The 23,167-nt window shown below is 48.1% G+C and overlaps 1 protein-coding gene across 2 annotated transcripts in view; it reads right to left on the reverse strand.

Annotated features, from left to right (window-relative positions):
* RBM20 (RNA binding motif protein 20) overlaps window positions 1-23,167 on the reverse strand; it is a 368,759-nt gene that overhangs the window by 101,297 nt on the left and 244,295 nt on the right. For both annotated transcript variants that reach the window (XM_073684737.1, XM_073684738.1), the window contains exons 3-4: window positions 15,068-15,129; window positions 14,900-14,985 (exon numbers count right to left, since the gene is read on the reverse strand). In XM_073684737.1, the coding sequence (XP_073540838.1) occupies window positions 14,900-14,985; window positions 15,068-15,129 (148 nt within the window). The remainder of the gene's footprint in view (window positions 1-14,899; window positions 14,986-15,067; window positions 15,130-23,167) is intronic.

Below are 23,167 nucleotides of genomic sequence, written 5' to 3' on the forward strand. Positions count from 1 at the left end.
GCTTCCCGGCCACTGGGCTTAGGGCGCGCGCGCTCCCCCTCTCTTAAAGGAGCCGCGCGCGCCATCCTAAGGAGTCCCCGGCCGGAGGACCTCACCATATATAAGGCACCTCCTCCAAAATGGAGGTGCCCGAGCAATGTTGTTGCAAAGCCTTCACTCTGCTTCAGCCCTCAGGTCCCGTTGCCAGTTACCTGCCAGTCACCTGCCAGATTCCTGCTTGATACCTGCCTGATATCCGCTTACCTGCTTGCAAGCCTGCGGTCCGACGGTCTGCCTTCCGACACCTGTCAGTCTGTCTATGGACCAGCCTGCCCGCTCACCTGGGAGCGCTCACCTGCTACCTGCCTGCTAGCCTACCTGGAGGCTCTGCCGTCACTTGCCGTGACCACCTGCCAGTCCAGAGACTCTTGCCCGCTCACCTGGGAGCGCTCACCTGCTACCTGCCTGCTAGCCTACCTGGAGGCTCTGCCGTCACTTGCCATGACCACCTGCCAGTCCAGAGACTCTTGCCCGCTCACCTGCTATCTGCCTGCTAGCCTACCTGGAGGCTCTGCCGTCACTTGCCGTGACCACCTGCCTGTCCAGAGACTCTTGCCCGCTCACCTGGGAGCGCTCACCTGCTACCTGCCTGCTAGCCTACCTGGAGACTCTGCCGTACCACCTGCCTGTCCAGAGACTCTCGCCCGCTCACCTGGGAGCGCTCACCTGCTACCTGTCTGCTAGTCTACCCAGAGACTGTCCCTGTCACTTGCCGTGACTACCAGCCCTTCTACCCAGAGACTGTCCCTGTCACTTGCCGTGAGTACCTGTCCGTCTTCCCTGGGAGCCACCCGCTTCCTCACAAGGACCGCCCACTTGTAGAGTTGCTCAGAGGTTCCGCCTCCCAGACCCGTTACATAGGGGTCATGTCATAACAGACCACCAATAAAACCCGGTCTGTGGAGTGCTTCAAAGGAGACCATGATTTTTGCTATATACAGCAATGCTGTGCCATTTCTGTATAGCACAAGCGATCAGACGATTACAGGTTCAAGTCGCCAAAGGGGATTGTGGTACCTCAGGGGTCCGGTTGCCACAGTGGCATTGCCTCCCTCACAAGAGGTGATGCCATGCCTGGAAGCCAGCAGGGGTCCCCTAGTCAGGTATACTAGTATGCAACACTTTCCTGGCTCCAGACCAGCAAGGGGAGCTCCTCCCCTTCAAACTGGAATCTGGAGGCGGGGTTAGTTAGAGTTAGTGAGAGGAGTTGAATACAGAACAGCGACGAGGAAGGACCTGGGGAGTGGAGCTGCACAGATTTTCACCCCAGAGAGGAGCGTAGAAGAACCGGACACCGGAGTTCGAGGTTGTGGGGCACTGAAGGCCCAGCAGCAGAAACCGGAGGGCAGGAGACTGCAGGTCTCCTGGCTCCATCAGACACCCGGAGGCTCAGCAGCACATAGGGCCCAACACCGCCACGTGGGAGCGACACCCCAGGAAGGCCCGAGCTGACTGCCATACGGGTGAGCACAAAGACAATTTTACTCAGGGACGAGGGCCATAGCACAGCTATAAGCAGCAGGGCCAAAGAGATTAGCGCAAAGGGAAGGCCTCCAACTTCACCTGGCGAGGTGGATTCCCAACTTGCTTCCAGGCCGCCCGGACCTCTACTACCAGCTAGTACCCGTGCCCCGGTCTGCCTAACCACCGCAAGTAAAGATAAGAAGAAACCGCCATTAAGTTGTGGACTGGTCATTATCTGCGTCAGCACAGCAACATCTATCACATCACTACTTCCTGCCCTGTAGCTAAGCTCTGCCTGTGGAGAGTTGAACCAACTCTGCTGCATCATCATCAGCTCCAGGAGGATTTGCACCGCAGCGTGCCCCATATAGCCGCATACCACAGGTGGCGTAATGAACATTGTATAAAAACTTTATTCCCTTTTCTTTAAAACCACTTTTATTGACCGCCCTGGGTCACGGACCGGGTCACCACCACTGTGACATCCCCCAGCATCGACTGGCCCGGCTACCGAGTACCCCACTGCCCAGGGGGTGCGTCAACTTGGCATCACGAACAGGATTCACGAAGCCCGGTAAAACCGGGTCCTGTGTGCCACAAAGACTGTGTATAACTGTATAAACTGCAGAAATTACTGTAGCGGAGTTAATGATATGCGGGGTGTCCCATCGTGGACGGAGCCTCGGAGTCTGCATCAAAATAGGCCCCTCCCACTTGCATAGACTGTACCAGAGTTGTCTGTCACTCAGGCTGAAAGATGCCAGCCTTCCCCATTGCATCAGACTGAGGGGGGAGATTGTATCCTCCCCCTGCAGAGGGCTGTGTGATCCCATCCATACATCCATCCCAGCTGCTGAAGCTCTGTGCTGTGTGATCCGATCCATCCAGCTGCTGCAGCCCTGTGCTGTGTGATCTCATCCATCCCATCCATCCAGCTGCTGCAGCTCTGTGAATACAAGTGTGAGAAGCTGTGCAGCAAGAGTGCTGCTGTACAGTGACCTGCAGAGCAGCAGACTGGTACGTCAGCAGAAACCCAGGACCTGGCTGAGGTTCACTAGGAGGGAGGAAGATGCCCAACCTGGGAGAGGATCTAGATGCGGGCGCGGCCGCCGCCACTGTGATGCTGTTATCAATGCCATATATACCAGGGGCGGCATGGTTGCCTCAGTACTCAGGGGAGTCGCACACCCTGACCGACTTTGAGGAGAGACTGCGCAGTTTATTTAAAGTGTACCCCCTGTCTGAGGAGCAAAAAGTCAGCATCCTCATAGGCCAGCTAATCGGTGCAGCCCAGAGAGAGGTGAAGTCCTGTCCGGGCAGGGACAAAGGAACTGTTAAGGGAATACTGGCCCGGTTGAAGGATACCTTTGACACCCGCACAGCAGCAAAGATTAAAATGCAGTTTTACGGGTGCAAACAAAGGGTGCAGGACAGTGTACGGGACTATGCTCTAAACCTGCAAGAGGCGCTGCAGGCCATTAAACAGGTAGACCCCGACAGTGTGCGAGACGAGGACAGATTGCTAACTGAGCAGTTTATTGAGGGGCTCCTGTCCAACGCTCACCAGACACAGCTGCGCATTATGGCTCTGCAAAACCCTGATCTGGACTTTGCGCAATTTAAAGACCGAGCCATCCAGATGCTGCGAGAACCAACCCAAAGTGGCACTGCACCCCTCTGGCGCCCAGCTATCACATACCACCAGGAGGTGGCGTCCTTTTCCCTGGCACCTGTGGAGGCTGACGCGCAGACCCTAAATAATGACCCCTCTGCAGACCTACGCCTTCAGGTCCAGGAGCTGACCAAAAGTTTGGCTACACTAACCAAAACCGTGCAGGCCATGCAAGTGTCTCCAAAGGAAAAGATCCAGCTGGCTTCCAGTCCAGATGACGTCCCGTGGCGACGACAGAGAAGAATTCCACCGACCAGAGGGAGGAACAGCGATCGTTACGACCAGGACGGACAACCTATCTGCCGCCGCTGTCAAAAGGTGGGGCTCTTCGCAAGATTCTACGATTTAAAATGAGCAACACCTGGGGCAGAGGGCCAACCCCCAGGAGTAAGATGACCGTGCCCACAAAGCTGGCGAGACAAGTACGTGGGAGGACGACCGGTCCTACCTGTCTTGCTTGATGGCATCCCGATGAATGCGTTGCTGGACACGGATTCCCAGGTGACAACGATGCCATATATCCTTTATAAGCAATATTGGACTGATTCAGACATTACCGGCCGTCCAGACGAACATCTTGGCATCTATGCCAGCAATGGTCAGCCCTTGCCTCAGATGGGGTGTAAAGAGGTGACCATAAAAGTTGGCCGAGTAAAATTGCCATCACAAAGAATGATTATTGTTGATATTGATCGCCGAGAAAGTCATCCAATGAAAACCTTAGGCACCAATGTGATAGAAAATTGTCTTGGAGAAATTATTGTTTTGTTGCAACAGGTTGCAGAGACTGCCAGTTCCAGTTAGCAGCGAGTTCTGCAGAAGGAAATCAGAGCCCTGATGAAAAGACAACAGGTAGAGCTTTCTGGTGGAGAAGTGAGCAGTGACTCCAACCCTTTTCACCAAAAGCATGGAGTATACTGGGTGGTCCAAGAATATGAGCGAGTCTTCAGCAAACACCCACTAGATACTAGATTTTGGGCAGGTAAAAGGGGTCCAACATCATATCCCCACAGGAGATCATCCGCCCATTAAAGAGAGGTACTGGCCTGTACCCCTAGCTCACTATCAATGTGCCAAAGGAATGTTACGGGAGATGAAGGAGGCTGGGTGATCAGAGATAGTTGTAGCCCCTGGGCAGCTCCATTAGTTCTCATTAGAAAGAAGGATGGCACAATGAGGATGTGTGTTGATTACAGGCAGATTAACCGCATTACACATAATGACGCCTACCCATTACCCAGAATTGAGGAATCATTAGCAGCATTGAGATCAGCTAACTATTTCTCCACTTTGCATCTCACCAGTGGGTACTGGCAGGTTCCTGTGGCAGAGGGGGACAGAGAAAAGACCACGTTTACAACACCAATGGGCCTCAGCGAGTTTAACTGCATGCTATTCGGGCTCTGCAACGCCCCAGGAACCTTCCAGCGGTTAATGGAGTGTTGCCTAGGACACAAAAACTTCGAAACCGTCCTGCTGTACCTAGACGACGTAATCGTCTACTCAAAGACATATGAAGACCACCTGAAGCACCTGGCCGAGGTGTTCGAAGCCCTATCTGGTTATGGCCTGAAAGTAAAGCCGTCCAAGTGCCACCTGTTGAAGCCCAAGGTGCAGTACCTAGGTCATGTGGTAAGCACTGAAGGTGTAGCACGAGACCCTGAAAAAGTCACTGTGATCAAGGACTGGCCAAGACCCTCCACTATCAAGGAAGTGCGGCAGTTCCTTGGGCTGGTAGGCCACTACAGGAGATTCATCAAGGGTTTCACCAAGATAGCGGCACCCATGCAGGAACTCTTAGTGGGCCAGTCCAAGAAGGCCAAGAACCCGAAACCTCCGTTCAAATGGGGTAAACCAGAAGACAAATCTTTCACACGACTGAAAATGGCTCTTACTGGAGACGAAGTCCTGGCTTACCCCGACTATGGCCAACCCTTTATACTCCATACGGATGCCAGCAACGTGGGATTGGGAGCGGTGCTGTCCCAGGTACAGCAGGCAGAGAGAGAGTGATTGCCTACGCCAGCAGGAAGCTCCGTCCTACTGAAAAGAACCCCGACAACTATAGTTCCTTTAAGTTGGAGTTTCTAGCCATAGTCTGGGCTGTAACAGAGCGCTTCAAACACTCTCGCCTTCCCCAGATTTACAGTCTTCACGGATAACAACCCGCTGACGCACCTGGAGACTGCGAAGCTTGGTGCCCTAGAACAACGATGGATGGCTCGACTGTTCAACTACGAGTTTACCACCAAGTATCGGGCGGGGCATAAGAACACTAATGCTGATGCGCTGTCCAGGATGCCCAACTTGCCAGATGGGGGAGAAGACCCGGAAGAGCTGGAGGAGATAGAGCGACCTGCTTTCCATCGTCATGGGGTGACCCAGTGCTCCCACTGTGTGAGGGACAAGTGCGCCGCCAACAGAGAGGCCACGTTTAACCCATTGCCCCACCATGGATGGGCGGAGAAGCAGGATAGCGACCCGGCTGTCCGCCTGGTAAAGGAGTTGCTGACACAAGCTGCCTCGCACCCTGATCCAGATGCTCCACAGGAGACCCAACAGTTGTGGAAGGAGAAGGGCAAGCTGTTCATTTACGAGGGAAAGCTGTGTCGAAGAAGCATCAACTCCCGGACACATGAACTGGTCTGGCAGGTGGTAGTCCCGAGGCGGGATGCGCCAATGGTCTTAGAAGCGTACCACGATGGAGCAGGACACTTCGGGTGGAAGAAGTTGGAAGTCCTGCTACATGAGCGATTCTACTGGGTTGGCATGAGGAAAGCAATCAAGAGATGGTGTCGAGAATGTGGTCCATGCAACCTGAGACGGAAAGACCGTGATAGCCAGAGGGCTCCCCTGCAGCCCATAATCACCAAACAACCACTTGAACTGGTAGCCTTGGACCACATGAAGCTAGCCCCAAGCCCGTCAGGCTATGTTTACGCTCTCACCATAGTAGACCACTACTCCCGGTTCTTGGTAGTAGTGCCAGTGAATGATCAGACGGCAGCCAAAGCGTTTCAACAACACTTTTGTCGCCCGCACGGTTGCCCTGAACGCGTGCTGACCGACCAAGGTCCAGCCTTTGAAGCAGAAGTGTTTCAAGAATTCTGTAACTTGTACGGCTACAAGAAAATAAGAACGACGCCGTATCATTCCCAGACCAACGGGTTGTGCGAGAAAATGAACCAGGTGGTAATAGACCTGTTGAAGACATTGCCCCTTGAAGAACGTAGCCTGTGGCCAGAGAAGTTACCAGATTTGGTGGACCTATATAACCACATCCCGGTGAACTCCACCAATTGTACACCCGCTTACCTGATGAGAGCAAGACCTGGCAAGTTACCCATTGACTTAGACATGGGAGTCTTAACACCAGAGACGACATCACCAGATGCAGATTGGGATACAAAGCGGCAGCAACAATACCGCAAGGTGCAAGAATGTGTGGAGAGAAGTTTGTCCCAGGCGAGACAGAAGCAGGAGAAAACTTACAATCAGCTCGCACCTGCAGTTCCCTTATCACCTGGAGAACAGGTACTCAAGAGGAAGAGACGAGTCCATAAATTAGATGACCAGTGGGAGGTTGAGCCATACACTGTCTTACCTTCGAATTTCGATAACACCAAAGTGTGCCTCATCAGTAAAGATGGAGGGGAAACTTCAGCGGCAGTCTCAAGAGACAACCTGAAGATATGCCCTGAACAGTTGAAACACAAAGAAGAAGACCAAGACAGCCCTCAGCCCATAGAAAAAAAGGAGGAAACGGTCCACACAGTCCTTGGAGCATTTTCCCGGTCTTGGACGCAGGTGAACAGAGCAATTGTGGTACCGGTCCTGACCTTTCTCCAAGCGGCCTCACCGGAAGCTGCAGAGGCTCCAGAACATCTGGAAGACCAGTCGACCCCAGAGACAGATGCTTCATCAGCAGCAGATCAAGAGAATCTACCCTCTGGTAGCAGTGAACCTGTCGTACCCAGGGTGAGTCAAAGAATTCGTAGGAGATTACCCAGCCTACCGGTGTTACCTCAGACTACCCGTAGTGTAGTTCACACTGAACCCACGACACCAGGGGTAGACACTAGAGACCCGGGTAGGTCAGTGACAACAAATGTACTACGTAGATCGACCCGGAGTACTAAAGGTCAGCTCCCTGCCCGCTGGAGGAACTAAAGTGTAAGAGAACTAAAGGGTATGTTATATAGTTGTAACCGTTAAATAATCCTGGATATATATAGTTGTTAAATTTATGGACAATTGGACCACAGGACTAGGTGTGGTCAGGACAATATTGAAAATAGTTAGTAAGTGGCCTTGAAAATAAACCGCAGGCGTGGCTGAAGACCAGGCCCAATGACAGCGTGCCCTGAAGCCACGCCCAGGGACGATACACAAGGTGGGTTGATGAGGTTCCCACCAGCCAAATTTCAATTATCCGGAAAAAGACAATCCCTGGATTGTGGCGTAAAGACTAAGCGCCGCAGTGGCTGCTATACATTTTTGGTTGGGTTTTTTGTAATTTTTGACTTTGTAAACTATTTGTAATGTGAATTAATATTGTTGATTGTTAATTCAAAAAGGTATCCTCAGTCCGGGAGTACTGAATTTAAATAGGGAGGAATGTGGCAACCCAGGGGTCCGGTTGCCACAGTGGCATTGCCTCCCTCACAAGGGGTGATGCCATGCCTGGAAGCAAGCAGGGGTCCCCTAGTCAGGTACACTAGCATGCAACACTTTCTTGGCTCCAGACCAGCAAGGGGAGCTCCTCCTCTTAGCAACTGGAATCTGGAGGCGGGGTTAGTTAGAGTTAGTGAGAGGAGTTGAATACAGGACAGTGACAAGGAAAGACCTGGGGAGTGGAGCTGCACGGCAGTTCACCCCAGAGAGGAGCGTAGAAGAACCGGACACCGGAGTCCGAGGTTGTGGGGCACTGAAGGCCCAGCAGCAGAAACCGGAAGGCAGAAAACTGCAGTTCTCCTGGTCCCATCAGACACCCGGAGGCTCAGCAGCACATAGGGCCCAGTACCGCCATGTGGGAGCGACACCCCAGGAAGGCCCGAGCTGCCGGCCATACGGGTGAGCACAAAGACGTTATACTCAGGGACGAGGGCCACAGCACAGCTACAAGCAGCAGGGCCAAAGAGGTAGCGCAAAGGGAAGGCCTCCAACTTCACCTGGCTAGGTGGATCCCCCAACTTGCTTCCAGGCCGCCCGGACCTCTACTACCAGCTAGTACCCGTGCCCCGGGCTGCCTAACCACCGCAAGTAAAGAGAAGAGGAAACCGCCATTAAGTTGTGGACTGGTCATTATCTGCGTCATCCCCTGCACTACACTGCACAGCAACATCTAGCACATCACCACTTACTGCCCTGGAGCTAAGCTCTGCCTGTGGAGAGCTGAACCAACTCTGCTGCGTCATCATCAGCTCCAGAGGATCTGCACCGCAGCGTGCCCCATATAGCTGCATACCACAGGTGGCGTCACGAACATTATATAAAAACTTTATTCCCTTTTCTTTAAAACCCCTTTTATTGACCGCCCTGGGTCACGGACCAGGTCACCGCCACTGTGACATCTCCCAGCATCAACCGGCCCGGCTACCGAGTACCCTACTGCCCAGGGGGCGCGTCAGGACTAATAAGTGTAGTAAACAAAAAAAAAGGTTAAAAAAATGATAAAAAAAAACAAAAACAAAGTTTGAATCACTAACCTATCCCACACACATATGTGGTATCAACGCTTCCATAATAGTTTGAGCTATAAAAATATAAAGATAATTAACCTGATCGGTAAACACTGTACACAGAAAAAAATTCAAGACGCCAAAATTGCGTTTTTGTTGGTCATCACAATACAGCAAAAAAAATTATGTAAGAAGCGAACATATTGTCATGTGTATTCCAATATGGTATCAATAACAAACGTCTCATCCCGCAAAAGATGAGTCAACACAGATGTATCGAACGAAAAATTGAAACGTTACAGTTCTCGGAAAATGGTGACACAATCAAAAACTTTTTTTTTTTTACAAATTCCTAATTTTTCTTCACCACTAAAATAGAAAAAAAACTGGAAAAATTGATATCAGCCGTAATTGTACTGATGAGGAGAATCATATTGCGGGGTCATTTTTACCACACAATGTATGCCATAAAGACAATTCCCAAAAACGAATATCAGAATAGCAAATTTTTTTTCGCAAATTGACCTCCCTTTTAATTTTTTTTTTGCCCTTTATACATCTTTGTGGACAGAAAAAAAAAAAAAGTTATTGCTCTTAGAAGAAGGGGAGGAAAAAACGAAAACGCAAAAACGGAAACTGGCCACATTGGGAAGGGTTTAAAGGGGTTGTCCATTACTAGGACAACTACTTCTCATTTCTCATGTTTGGCCGTGTTAAAGTAAAAACACCTGTACTCACCCACGGTGCCAACGCCGTTCCAGCGGTGTCGGCACTTACGTTCCCGGGCCTCACGTGAGGTTGTTACATCTCATGAGCCCTACGTCCACCGGCTTCACTGTTTCCACCTTCAGACATATTGAACATCAACAGGAAGCCAGGGCTACAGCTGCGCTTTGACTTCCTCTTGATGTTCGATTTGTCCGAAGGCGGGGACAGTGATGTCAACGCTAATTGGGCGCAGAGATCATGTGACAAAACAACCTCACGTGAGCCCCAAGGACGCGAGTGCTGACATTGATGGAACAGTATTGCCGCTGGAGGTAAGTATAACTGTTTTTATTTTAACAGGGCAAAGTATGAGGAATGAGAAGGGGTTGTCCAAGTAGTGGACAACCCCTTGAAAGAGTAACTGACATTTTAATTTTTACTCTATAAATCAATAATAAACATGTAAATAAGCAACTATCTAACATATGTTATCAGATTAGTTTTCTTCTTTCACCTCTATGATTGATCTCTCAATTCATGGGGTAAAAGCTGAATTTGGTGAAGATAGATTTTAAAATGACTGAGATAGGAGATGACAGTTGGTGCCTATACAGTTCTATGGAGGGGGGAGGGAGGAGCTAGGGACAGACACAGACATTCTGCTGTCAGCTCCCCGAGACACAGTTACAGTCCTTCATAGAACTTTATGAGCACCAACTGTCATCTCCTATCTCAGTAATGGGAAAGTCCTTGTTCCCTAAAGACAGATTTTACCAATGAATTAAGAAATTTGGGAAAAGTAAGATCAGTCCAGGATAGAAGCGGATTTCTCTAATAAGATATATTACAAAGTTTCTTCTTTTCACGCATACAAAAGATGTATTGGAATAAAAAAGTTAAACGGATGGTTACTGTTGTCAGTGTTTAGCAATAAGTTGTAAATCTAACAACAAATTAAGCTCCATCCCTTATATAGATAAGTTAAAACAATTCTTGAAAAAAAAAAATTAGACCTATTTAAATTAAAAAATAAATAAATAATATGAACACTTTAAAGGGAATCTGTCACCAGGTATTTGCTTTCCCATCTAAGAGCAGCATAACAGTGCATAGCCACTGATTTCAGCGATTTGTCATTTAGGGCTTGCTTTCACTTGCGATTAAATCGGACAAATGAAGTCCAACACATCGTTATTTGCACCCATGAAGTTTAAGTACATAATGTGGAATATTTCCTGAAAAAATGAATCAAGTGAAACAGTTTTTTTGTATACAGCACTTGTGTTAAATACAAAAGGCTAATGTGCGCACTAAGACCTGTTGGGATCCATGTATTGTTTTTTAAGTATTTTGTTTATTGACATTAAGCGTACCTCAAAACTCCAACCAATTCCACATGTGATATATACCCTCCTATAATCTTATAAGTAGGATATACAGTACATGAGATAGGGAAGAGATGTAGATAAAGGTCACATCACCCCCCATCTCCAGAATATGAAGCACCAGAAACTTGCGGTCGGTCCAGTTTATGGCAAGAAAGGATGCCTGAAAGAGTTGTACCCGGAGGTTAAGTTACCTCCCGACATTCGATGAAGTGGCGCGGCGCAAATTTTGGGCGTTTCAACTACCAGGCCCACTATATGAGGCGACTTAGATCACATGTGTGTCTTCTGTGAGGACCGTGGACGCACCGGAAGTGACCCACTTGCTGTGCGTGTGCATTCCACTGGACCTCACTCGGGAGGATGGAGGTTACAGGAAGCGTATAACAGGAAGTACCTGCATTCCACGGCACACGTGATATGGGTGGCGTGCGTTCCAGCTGCCATCAACGTGGTGCTAGAGAACTACTAACCCCTTGGAATTATCTACAGCTGATACACTTGGGAGGATCTCCTGATTGGAGCCTAGCTTGAGATGAAGATATTTAAGACCACACAGTACTTTATTTTGGTAATGCCAGTAATATACCAGGTTCATTATCAGGAGGCTGAGAGAGATTTTTAGGACTATGTTCATGTCATGCACTTATCTACCCAGAGGAACCCGTGAGGGTGAGACGCATTGGGAGATGCACAGAGAAAATTGTAGGGCCATCCACTGTAAGGGTCAGATGTGGACTGCCCTTGTCATGGCGGGAGCAATGGGTGAACAGGGCCGTACTAGCATGTACAGGGTCTGCTAGGGCCTCCTCGATGCTCCAGCTGACTATGAACACTGGCATGTCCGAGACTGCTGTTTGGTGTATCTCCCTTGTTCCAGGGGCCTAGGAGTATGGGTGAGATCTTTCTGAACATCTTGGCCATGAAGAGAGTGAGAGGCAAGATGACTTTCTTCCTTGCTGACTGGAAGGGATTCAGTCCCAAAGAGAGGTCCTGGGAGCCTAAGGAGAATATTCATGCTCCGATTCTCCTCCGGAACTTCCTCGATGGCCTGAAGAGGAGGGGGAGTAAAGGGGGGGGGGGGGTACTGACAGGCAGGGACTCCGGTGTGTCAGTACACTTTCCCACGCTGCAGCCAGCGCTTTCCCCTACCGTGCTCTGCCTGCTTCCAGCACGTCTTCCGGCCGTGTCCTTAGGGCACGCGCGCTCCCGCCCTCTTAAAGGGCCAGCGTGCGTACTGACTATTATGTCCCAGGCCAATGGCTGTGGGACACTCCATATATATTGCTTCCTCCCTGTTGGGGAGGTGCCTGAGCAACCTTCCTGTTCTACAGTCAATGTTGTAAAGGTTGCGTACTAGTCCATGCTACCAAGCCTGCTTCACTCTGGTGCAAACTAGCCTGCTGCACTCTGGTGCAAACTAGCCTGCTGCACTCTGGTGCAAACTAGCCTGCTGCACTCTGGTGCAAACTAGCCTGCTGCACTCTGGTGCAAACTAGCCTGCTGCACTCTGGTGCAAACTAGCCTGCTGCACTCTGGTGCAAACTAGCCTGTTGCACTCCGGTGCAAACTAGCCAAATGTACTCCGGTGCAAACTAGCCAGCTGCAATCCGGTGCAAACCAAGCCTGCTGCACTCTGATGCAACTCTGCTGCACTCCAGCCTACCACACTCCAGTGCAACTCAGCTTACTGCACCCCGGTGCAAACCAAGCCTGCTGCACTCCAGTGCAACTCAGTCTACCTGTCCTACTGGGTCCAGCTGCTGCGCTTCCGTTGGTCTGTTTTGGAGTAGCACCTGGGCCACCACCCTCGTCCCTCCTCGGATCGCGGAGTCGTAAAGCCACGGTGCATCCAGGGTCGGATTGGGCGAGGCCCCTAGTTACAGGCCTCCAGGCACTCCTCGGTCCGTGGCACAGTGGTTCCACAAACCACATACGTGACACAAACACAAGACTTGTGTCTTACACAAGGGTGTAAGACCATTTCCAAAGACCTTGGTATCCCAGTTTCAACAGTGCGCAATGTTATTAAGTTTGCCACGCATGGAACCGTCAATAACCTCCCTGGACGTGGGGGAAAGAGGAAGATTGACAAGAGATGTCTTCGAAGGTTCGTGCAAATGGTGGAAAAAACACCACGTCAAACATCCAAAAACCTGAAGGCCAACCGAACAGTCTGGGGTCATGGTTTCAACAAGTACCATACGCCCTACACTAAACCAAGCAGAGCTTTATGGGCGAAGGCCAAGGAAAAAACCATTACTGAAGAAAAGACTTAAAAAGGAATGACTGATGTTTGCCAAAGAGGACCTTGACAAACCACAATCCTTCTGGGAAACTTTTCTGTGGACAGATGAAACAAAAATAGAACTTTTTGGCAATGCAAAGCAACAGTTTGTTTACAATGCGCAATGAAGCTTATAAGGAAAAGAACACCTTACCAACAGTTAATCATGGTGGAGGATCCATAATGATGTGGGGTTACTTTGCTGCATCTGGAACTGGAGGCCTTGACCGTATCACAGGAATCATGAAATCAAAGAATTATCAAGAGATTTTAGAGCGAAGTGTCCTACCCAGTTTAAAAAAACTTGGTTTGAGTGGAAGATCATGGGTCCTCCAGCAAGTCAATTACCCAAAGCACACATCCAAAAGTACACAGGAATGGTTGAAAAAGAAAAAATGGACTGTTTTAAAATGGCCAGCAATGAGTCCTGATCTGAGTCCCATTGAAAATCTTGGGGGTGAGCTGAAATCTGCCATTGGGAAAAAGAACCCTGCAAACATTCAAAAGTTTGAACAAACTGCAATGGAAGAGTGGGAGGAAATTCCAGCTGAGAAGTGCAAGAAGCTTATAGTTGGCTACAAGAAGCGTTTGGAGGCTGTCCGTAATGCCAAGTATTAATTAGGGGTACCTTTATTGCTGCACATGCTGTTTATTCTGTTTCTTCTTTGAAATTGCAAGATGGAAGTTGAAAGTTTATTGCTGTATTACTTTGGACCACTAATTAAAAAATCCTGAGGATATAACTTTGGTACATGTCCATTTATTTCTGAACATATTGTACAGTCTATGAAAAAAAATGAAGGGGTGCCAATATGGTGAGCAGCACTGTATGAGTGTGTGCTCATATGCAGGTGTTTTCAGCTCCGATCAGATCGCAATCGGACTGGAAAAAAAAAACGCAGCGTGGTGCAATTGCATGTCTTTGGGTGCACGTGAAACATCGGACTGCACTTGGATAACACCCAAGTGCAGTGTGATTCCCACCGATGCTGGCAACAGAGGAGATGGAGAAATTAATTTCTCCGTCTCCTCCGCAGCGGTGCTGTGATCCTCTGATGCGAGAGAATCGGAGCACAGAGCACTGACACTCGGCTCCCGCTTGCAGCAGAGCTGGAGCCGAGTGTCATTCGCATATCACATCTGATGCTCTTGCACCCAATGCCATACGCTAATGGGACTCCAGCCTTACGGGGCTGCTTGCAGCAGATATCATTAATCAATGCAGGTTAAGCTTTTATTCAGATGGGGGGTTTTTTTTGCGTACAAGAAAAAAAGTCTGTTTTTTTTTCTCATACAAAAGAATCCTGGACATGTGAACATGCCAATAGAACACATACCCATTATAGTCTATCTGTGAAAAACGGAAGTCTGAATGAGTCCTTACTCTCAGGTCAAGGTTACTGAGTCTCATTGCCATTTCCTGGTGGTTGTCTGCACTAGATGTATAATCTGTGTTAACGGCAGTTATCGTGACCCTCTTATGTTTATGAACTCTGGAGAGCTGGACTCGCAACAAAATATTTGATAAGGTTAAATAGTTTTTCCATGTGTTACAATCTCATGTGGCAGGCTTATTTTATATACTTAAATGCTTTCCCTGAGCCAAGAGTTACACTTTGTCAAGTAGTAGATTATATGGTTTCTAGGACTGAGTTTCTCTCACCTTCATTGTTCATGGTGTGAAAGTCAGACTTTAGAGAGGAGGTTAATACACCATCTGTAGAATTCGGAGCGCAGTTAATGCCAGTACTAGGAAAAAAAAACACAGAAAACTTCAGTTAGATGCGTACAGACACCTCTAGGATAAAACCGCCATCTATTGCACACCTACCTCTCAGAGTAACTCATCACATTCTGAATATGCATCCTGCCCTTAATGTGCAGGTCCCAGTCCTGCAGAGAGAAAAGAAATAATGCTTACATAAGGGATATGTGCACACAATGCCTTTTTTTCAGGCAGCAGAGCCATCGAGTTTTATTGGGTGATGCCACTTTAAGAAAACGCCAGCGGTCTTTTTGCTGAAGTGGATTGGCTAGAAGTTTTGCCTTTGCTGCAGCTCTGCTGCCAGAATCGTTTTTCTTTAATTTATGTTTTTATTTTACTTACTTATATAGCGCCATTAATTCCGCAGCGCTTTACAGACATCATCATCAAATGGGGCTCACAATCTACAGTCTCTATCAGTATGTCTTTGGTGTGTGGGAGAAAACCGGAGAACCCGGATGAAACCCACGCAAACACGGGGAGAACATACAAACTCCTTGCAGATGTTGTCCTTGGTCGGAATTGAACCCAGAACCCCAGTTCTGCAATGTTAACCACTGAGCCACCGTGCTGCCCTAATTCAAACTGAAAGGCTATGTTCACTCGTCCAATTTTCAGTATTTTACATCAGCATTTGTAAGCCAAAACCAGGAGTGGGACAGCTCATAGAATTTCATGGCTTTCAGTATCACCTCTGATGACACACAGATCTCCCCTCGCTGGACCCGATATCACCTCCCTACTAACCAGAATCCTACAATGTCAGTCCGCTATCTCATCCTTCTCTGCTAGATTTCTAAAACTTAACATGGACAAAACTGAATTCATCATCTTTCCACCATCTCGCTCAACCCCGACATGTGAGCAATTCATCAAAGTTAATGGTTGTCCACTCTCCACAGTCCCACAAGCTCGCTGCCTCGGGGTAACCCTGGACTATGATCTTTCCTTCAAACCACATATCCAAACCTTTCCACCTCCTGCCGACTCCAACTCAAAAATATCTCCCGGATCTGCACATTCCTCAGCAAAGACTCTGCAAAAACACTAGTGCACGCCCTCATCATCTCCCGCCTCGACTACTGCAACCTCCTGCTCTGTGGCCTCCCTTCTAACACTCTCGCACCCCTCCAATCCATCCTAAACTCTGCTGCCCGACTAATCCACCTGTCCCCCTGCTATTCCCCGGCCTCTCCTCTCTGTCAATCCCTTCACTGGCTCCCCATTACCCAGTGACTCAAGTTCAAGACCCTAACCATGACATACAAAGCCATTCACAACCTGTCTCCTCCTTATATCTGTGACCTAGTCTCCCAGTACATACCTGCACGCAACCTCCGATCCTCACAAGATCTCCTTCTCTACTCCCCTCTTATCTCCTCTTCCTACAATCGCATACAAGATTTCTCCCGTGCTTCCCCCCTACTCGGGAACTCTCTACCCCAACATATCAGACTCTCGTCTACCGTGGAAACCTTCAAAAGGAACCTGAAGACCCATCTCTTCCGACAAGCCTACAACCTTCAGTAACCCTCGCTCCACCATACCGCTGCTCTACTCTCACCCATCCCTTGTAGACTGTGAGCCCTTGCGGGCAGGGTTCTCTCTCCTCTTGTACTAGTCGGTGATTCGTTTTGTTCAAGATTATTGTAAGTGTTTCTGCTATGTATACCCCCTTTCACATGTAAAGCACCATGGAATAAATGGCACTATAATAAATAATAATAAAATGCAGAAGTGGTGACGTGTTTCTATTATACTTTTTTTTCTAATTGTTCCTCTCCTGATTTTGGCTTATTTATTTATTTCACTCACTTGTGTAGTGCCATTAATTCCACAGCACTTTACAGACATTATGGGCACTGTCCCCATTGGGGCTCACAATCTAAATTCCCTATCAGTATGTCTTCGGAGTGAGGGAGGAAACTGGAGAACCTGGAGGAAACCTAGGCAAACACGGCGGAGAACATACAAACTCCTTGGAGATGGACCCCAGTGCTGCAAAGCAACAGTGCTAACCACTGAGCCACCGTGCTGTCCTAATTACAAATACTGATGTAAAATACTGACCAAATACTGACTGTGTGAACGTGGCCTAACTAGTCGAAGCCACCTGAAGAATGAACATTTACTTCTAACCACTTCACGGATTCTGAACCCTGAAGCCCTTAAAATAACTAACAAAAGTCTGAACTTGTGCACAGCAATGTTATTTTTACATAGTTTTGCATTGTTCAGCAGTTCTGCAGCGCTTATTCTGGTGGATTCCAAGCAGATACCATCTGAAAAAGACATTGTATGCACATACTCTAACTCAGTTCCAGTAAAACATTTATATAGAAGAGTCAATTATGCAACTTTTCTTTTTCTAATTTTTTTCCCATGGTGTTCAGAAAAGCGTCATCCTGTTCTTTATTGTGTACAAAAAAAATAATGAATTTTACCAATTAAAACCAATATTCTTATTAATAATTGATCCTTATATATTAACATAAAAAGGTTTTTTTTTTTAAAAAAGACATAATGGAGTTTTCCCATCTTGATAATTTATGGACTATCCAGAGGATATATAAAGGCCTCACTACTACAACCCCTGGCAAAAATTATGGAATCACTGGGCTCGGAGGATGTTCATTCAGTTGTTTAATGTTGTTGAAAAAAAGCAGATCACAGACATGGCACAAAACTAAAGTCATTTCAAATGGCAACTTTAGGGCTTTAAGAAACACTAAAAGAAATCAAGATTAAAAATGTGGTACTCAGTAAGGGTAATTTTTTTCAGACCAAGCAGAGGGAAAAAATTATGGAATCTGTAGCATCGGCGTCTCTGCCTCCTGCTAGGCAGAGATGCCGTCCCTCTCACCTTCCTGTTTAGCGCACGGCGTCCTCCAGCGCTCCTTCCCTCGCTGCTGCCGGCGCGCGCTCCTTCCCGGGCACAGTGCTTAGGGCGCGCGCGCACTCCCCCTCTCTTAAAGGGACCGCGCGCCCCGTCCTAAGGAGTCCCCGGCCTATAGCCGGAGGACTTCCCATATATAAGGCACCTCCTCCAAAATGGAGGTGCCCGAGCAAAGTTGTTGCAAAGCATACTCACCTCTGCTTCAGCCCTCAGGTCCCGTTGCCAGCCTGACTACCAGTCCTGTCTGCCTGCTTGTCTTTTCTTCTGCCCAACAGTCTGTCTCCTGCATCCGCCAGTCTGTCTATGGGCAACTCCATCTGCGGACCAGGAAGCACCTGCCAGTTACCTGCCTGCTACCTGCCGTACCTGCTAGCCCGCTCACCTGGGAGCGCTCACCTGCTACCCGCCTGCTTGCCTACCTGGAGGCTCCGCCGTCACTTGCCGTGACCACCTGCCTGCCAGCCAAGAGACTCTTACCCGCTCAGCCGTCACTTGCCGTGACCGCCTGCCTGCCAGCCAAGAGACTCTTACCCGCTCAGCCGTCACTTGCCGTGACTGCCTGCCTGCCAGCCAAGAGACTCTTACCTGCTCTTAATAACAGCTTGCAGTCTCTGAGGCATGGGCTTAATGAGTGACAAACAGTACTCTTCATCAATCTGGCTCCAACTTTCTCTGATTGCTGTTGCCAGATCAGCTTTGCAGGTTGGAGCCTTGTCATGGACCATTTTCTTCAACTTCCATCAAAGATTTTCAATTGGATTGAGATCCGGACTATTTGCAGGCCATGACATTGACCTTATGTGTCTTCTTTCAAGGAATGTTCACAGTTTATGCTCTATGGCAGGATGCATTATCATCTTGAAAAATGTTATCATCCTCAAACATCCTTTCAATTGATGGGATAAGAAAGCTGTCCAAAATATCAATGTAAACCTGGGCATTTATTGAAGATGTAATGACAGCCATCTCCCCAGTGCCTTTACCTGACATGCAGCCCCATATCATCAATGACTGTGGAAATTTGCATGTTCTCTTCATGCAGTCATCTTTATAAATCTCATTAGAACGGCACCAAACAGAAGTTCCAGCATCATCACCTTGCCCAATGCAGATTCTCGATTCATCACTGAATATGACTTTCATCCAGTCATCCACAGTCCACGATTGCTTTTCCTTAGCCCATTGTAACCTTGTTTTTTTCTGTTTAGGTGTTAATGATGGCTTATGTTTAGCTTTTCTGTATGTAAATCCCATTTCCTTTAGGCGGTTTCTTACAGTTCGGTCACAGACATTGACTCCAGTTTCCTCCCATTCGTTCCTCATTTGTTTTGTTGTGCATTTCCTGTTTTGGAGACATATTGCTTTAAGTTTCCAGTCTTGATGCTTTGATGTTTACCTTGGTCTACCAGTATGTTTGCCTTTAACAACCTTCCCATGTTGTTTGTATTTAGTCCAGATTTTAGACACAGCTGACTGTGAACAAAAAACATCTTTTGCAACATTGCGTGATGATTTACTTTCTTTTAAGAGTTTGATAATCCTCTCCTTTGTTTCAATTGACATCTCTCGTGTTGGAGCCATGATTCATGTCAGTCCACTTGGTGCAACAGCTCTCCAAGGTGTGATCACTCCTTTTTAGATGCAGACTAACGAGCAGATCTAATTTGATGCAGGTGTTAGTTTTGGAAATGAAAATTTACAGGGCGATTCCGTAATTTTTTCCGCAGAATTGAGTGATTCCATAATTTTTTCCCTCTGCTTGGTCTGAACAAAATTACCCTTACTGAGTACCACATTTTTAATCTTGATTTCTTTTAGTGTTTCTTAAAGCCCTAAAGTTGCCATTTGAAATGACTTTAGTTTTGTGCCATGTCTTTGATCTGCTTTTTTTCAACAACATTAAACAACTGAATGAACATCCTCCGAGCCCGGTGATTCCATAATTTTTGCCAAGGGTTGTAGGACTGGCACGCATCATCAGTGGAGAGGTGGTCATGTATGTACCTCGCTCTCCATTAATTAGTTTGGGAGTTCTGAAAATTTTCTGAACTCCCATAAGATCAAATGGCGAGAGCGCACATTCATAGCCAACTTTCCAGTCAAAGAAGTGTCCAAAAGGGCTCTGCTCTCAAGATAAATGCTGGTCGCAGCACTGGGGTCCGCATGTATGGCATATCCTGTGGATTTACCATAAAGTACAATCTGTTATCCAAGAGTGATGATCCAGTGGAATACAAATAACTTCTGACGCAGTTGACATTTTTTTAACTTACATGAGAGAAAGTTCCTTTCTAACTTCAAATCTGAATATTCAGAAAAAATCTGTGAATAAGCAACCCATCTCCAGTATTATACTACACATAATCTATATTAATAATAATCATAATTAGTGTTGAGCGAGCATGCTCGACACTGCTCGTTACTCGCCCGAGCATCTCACTACTCGCGATGTTCGACGAGCACCGAGCATTTCCTGGTTACTCAGGCGGGAGCTCGGGTCTCCGCCCTGCACGTTTGGCGCTCTTTAAAGAGCCAATGAACATGCAGGGATTGCCAGCCAGTCACTGTAATGCCGCTGCCATGTTGTTTGTGGGCATTACAAAGATTGGCTGGCCGCACAGCGTCACCTCGAGTATTTAAAACCGGGCGCCGCCATCTTGGACACAGTCGCTCCGGATCAGCCAGTGTAGAGAGGGTGCTGCTCAGTTAGGGAGAGATGTATAGTGCGAAATAGGTAGTGTAGGGTCTCTAAAGCCTGCCAAATCAAACAAACAGTCCTTCTCAGGACTAATATGCATCCCAGATATCAGGCAGGCAGGCTGTATAGGAGACGCAGTGGTTATACCAACAAACGCTGCATTACAGTCCTGTGTGCTCCTGCTGGTCAAATTGCTAGACTTATCCCCCGGTCTCAGGGGCCAGGAAAAAATCTTTTTTTTTTTCATCTAAATCCTGTATTTTTTTTTCCTCAGTCAGACTGTACAAATACGCGTCTTATTAACCTTTTGGTATCCCCCCCCCAAAAAAAATTGAGTGTGTCTGTGTAATAGTGTCTCCCTGACTGGTCAGACACCAATATATCTGTTTAGAAGAGTCTGGTGTAGGCCAGAGAAATAGAAATAGAACTGTGGTTTTGCAGTTCCACGGGTTAAATCTCTCTATTATCCTGCTTTTGGCATTTTTTGCTGTAAAAAAACTGTAATAGTGTCTCCCTGACTGTTCAGACACAAATATATCTGTTTAAAAGAGTCTGGTGTAGGCCAGAAAAATAGAACTGTGGTTTTGCAGTTCCACGGGTCAAATCTCTGTATTATCCTGCTTTTGGCATTTTTTGGCGTAAAAAAAAACTGTAATAGTGTTTCCCTGACTGTTCAGACACAAATATATCTGTTTGAAAGATTCTGGTATACGCCAGTAAATTAGAACTGTGGTTTTGCAGTTCCACGGTTCAAATCTCTGTATTATCCAGCTATTGGCCTATTTTACGTAAAAAAAAACAGTAATAGTGTCTCCCTGACGGTTCAGTCACAAATATATCTGTTTAAAAGATTCTGGTGTAGGCCAGACAAATAGAACTGTGGTTTTCCTCTTCCACGGTTCTAATCTCCTTTTTATTACACTTTTTCCATTGATAGTGCGAGTGTAAGCTATTTTACTTCATTTACAATGGGCAAGGCGGGTGGCAAGGGACGTGGAACTGGACGTTCTGTTGATGGTGCGTGTAAAGGACAGGGCCGTGGCCAAGGTGAAAATGTGCCACAACTAACAGCCACATCTTCTCGCTCCCACTTCTTGACCGAATTACTAGGGAACACCAGTATTGCGAACTGATCAGTGTGAACAGGTTATTAATTGGATAGCAGATAATACTTCCAGTTACCTGGGCACCACCACCTCCGGTCTGTCTTCCACACGGTCAAGTTTTAGTAGCCGTGAGTCTCGACCGCATACTCCTCCTCACCCTGATGCTCCTTCCTCCCACCATGCCGAGTGTCGTCAGACAGAAACTGATCCCACACTTGGACACTCTGAAGAACTGTTCACTGGTCCTTTTCCATATTTGTGTCCCTCGCCTGCTCCGCTTGAAGTGGTGGAAGAGGAGATCCCATGTAGCGATGCCCAAATATTTGAACAGCCACGGCCACAGGAAGTCAACGCTGGCAATTTGTCACAAGAGGTGGATGATGACGAGACGCAATTGCCACGAAGTGAGGAGGAGGATCGTGGTGCGCAAGTGGAAGAGGAGGAGGTGGTGGATGATCTAGTAACTGACCCAACGTGGCAGGAGGACACGCAGAGCGAGGCCAGCAGCACACAGGGGGAGGGAGGCAGAGTACCCCAACAGGCAGGAAGAAGCAGTGTGGTGGCCGTACACAGAAGGCGGGCAACAGTTCTCCGTAACACCAACACGAGGGACGTTGCCAGTACAACCAGTAGGTCTTTCAGAGTCTGGAATTTTTTTAAAGACTCTGCTGATAACCCCAAAAAGGCCATTTGTACCACCTGCCATGCCAGCATCAGCAGGGGTGACAAAACTACCAGCCTGATCACCACCAGCATGATCAGGCACATGGCAGCAAAGCACCCGACTTTGTGGGGCGAACCCGAGGGTCCACAACCAGCGTCAGCGAGTGGCACCACTGCTTCTTCCACTGTTGTGCGTGTAATAGAACTCCCTGATGTGCGTGCAAGGCAATCCCCTGTCCATACTGCATGCAAAGATGCCCCCTCCTCTCAGTCTTCACTTGTTATGGCAGTTTCTCAAGAACCAGCATCCACGTCCACGTCCCACCACAGCGTTCAATTGTCCATATCCCAGAGCTTTGAACGAAAGCACAAATTCGCAGCCAACGCCCCACAGGCCACAATCCTAAATTCGCACATTTCACGACTACTTGCGTTGGAAATGCTGCCTTTTAGGCTGGTGAATCCTTCCGCAACCTTACGACGGTGGCTGTCCCTCGGTACTCGGTCCCCAGCCGACACTATTTTGCCCGGTGTACCATCCCCGCACTACACAAGCACGTGTCCCAAAACATCTGCCGTGCCCTCAACAATGCAGTTACTGGGAGAGTCCATCTGACAACGGACAAGTGCTTGTGGCCAGGGACGGTACATCTTCCTGACGGCACACTGGGTAAACATAGTGGAAGCCGGGACCCAGTCGGACCTTGGGACGGAACACATCCTCCCCACACCGAGGATTGCGGGCCCTATGTCAGCCAGAGTTGCCCCCACAGTGTATAGCTCCTGCGCATCATCCTCCTCCT

The sequence above is a fragment of the Phyllobates terribilis genome, unplaced genomic scaffold (genome assembly GCF_046119375.1).
Source record: "Phyllobates terribilis strain yellow unplaced genomic scaffold, ASM4611937v1 Scaffold_5__5_contigs__length_657084704, whole genome shotgun sequence".
Taxonomy (NCBI): Eukaryota; Metazoa; Chordata; class Amphibia; order Anura; family Dendrobatidae; genus Phyllobates; species Phyllobates terribilis.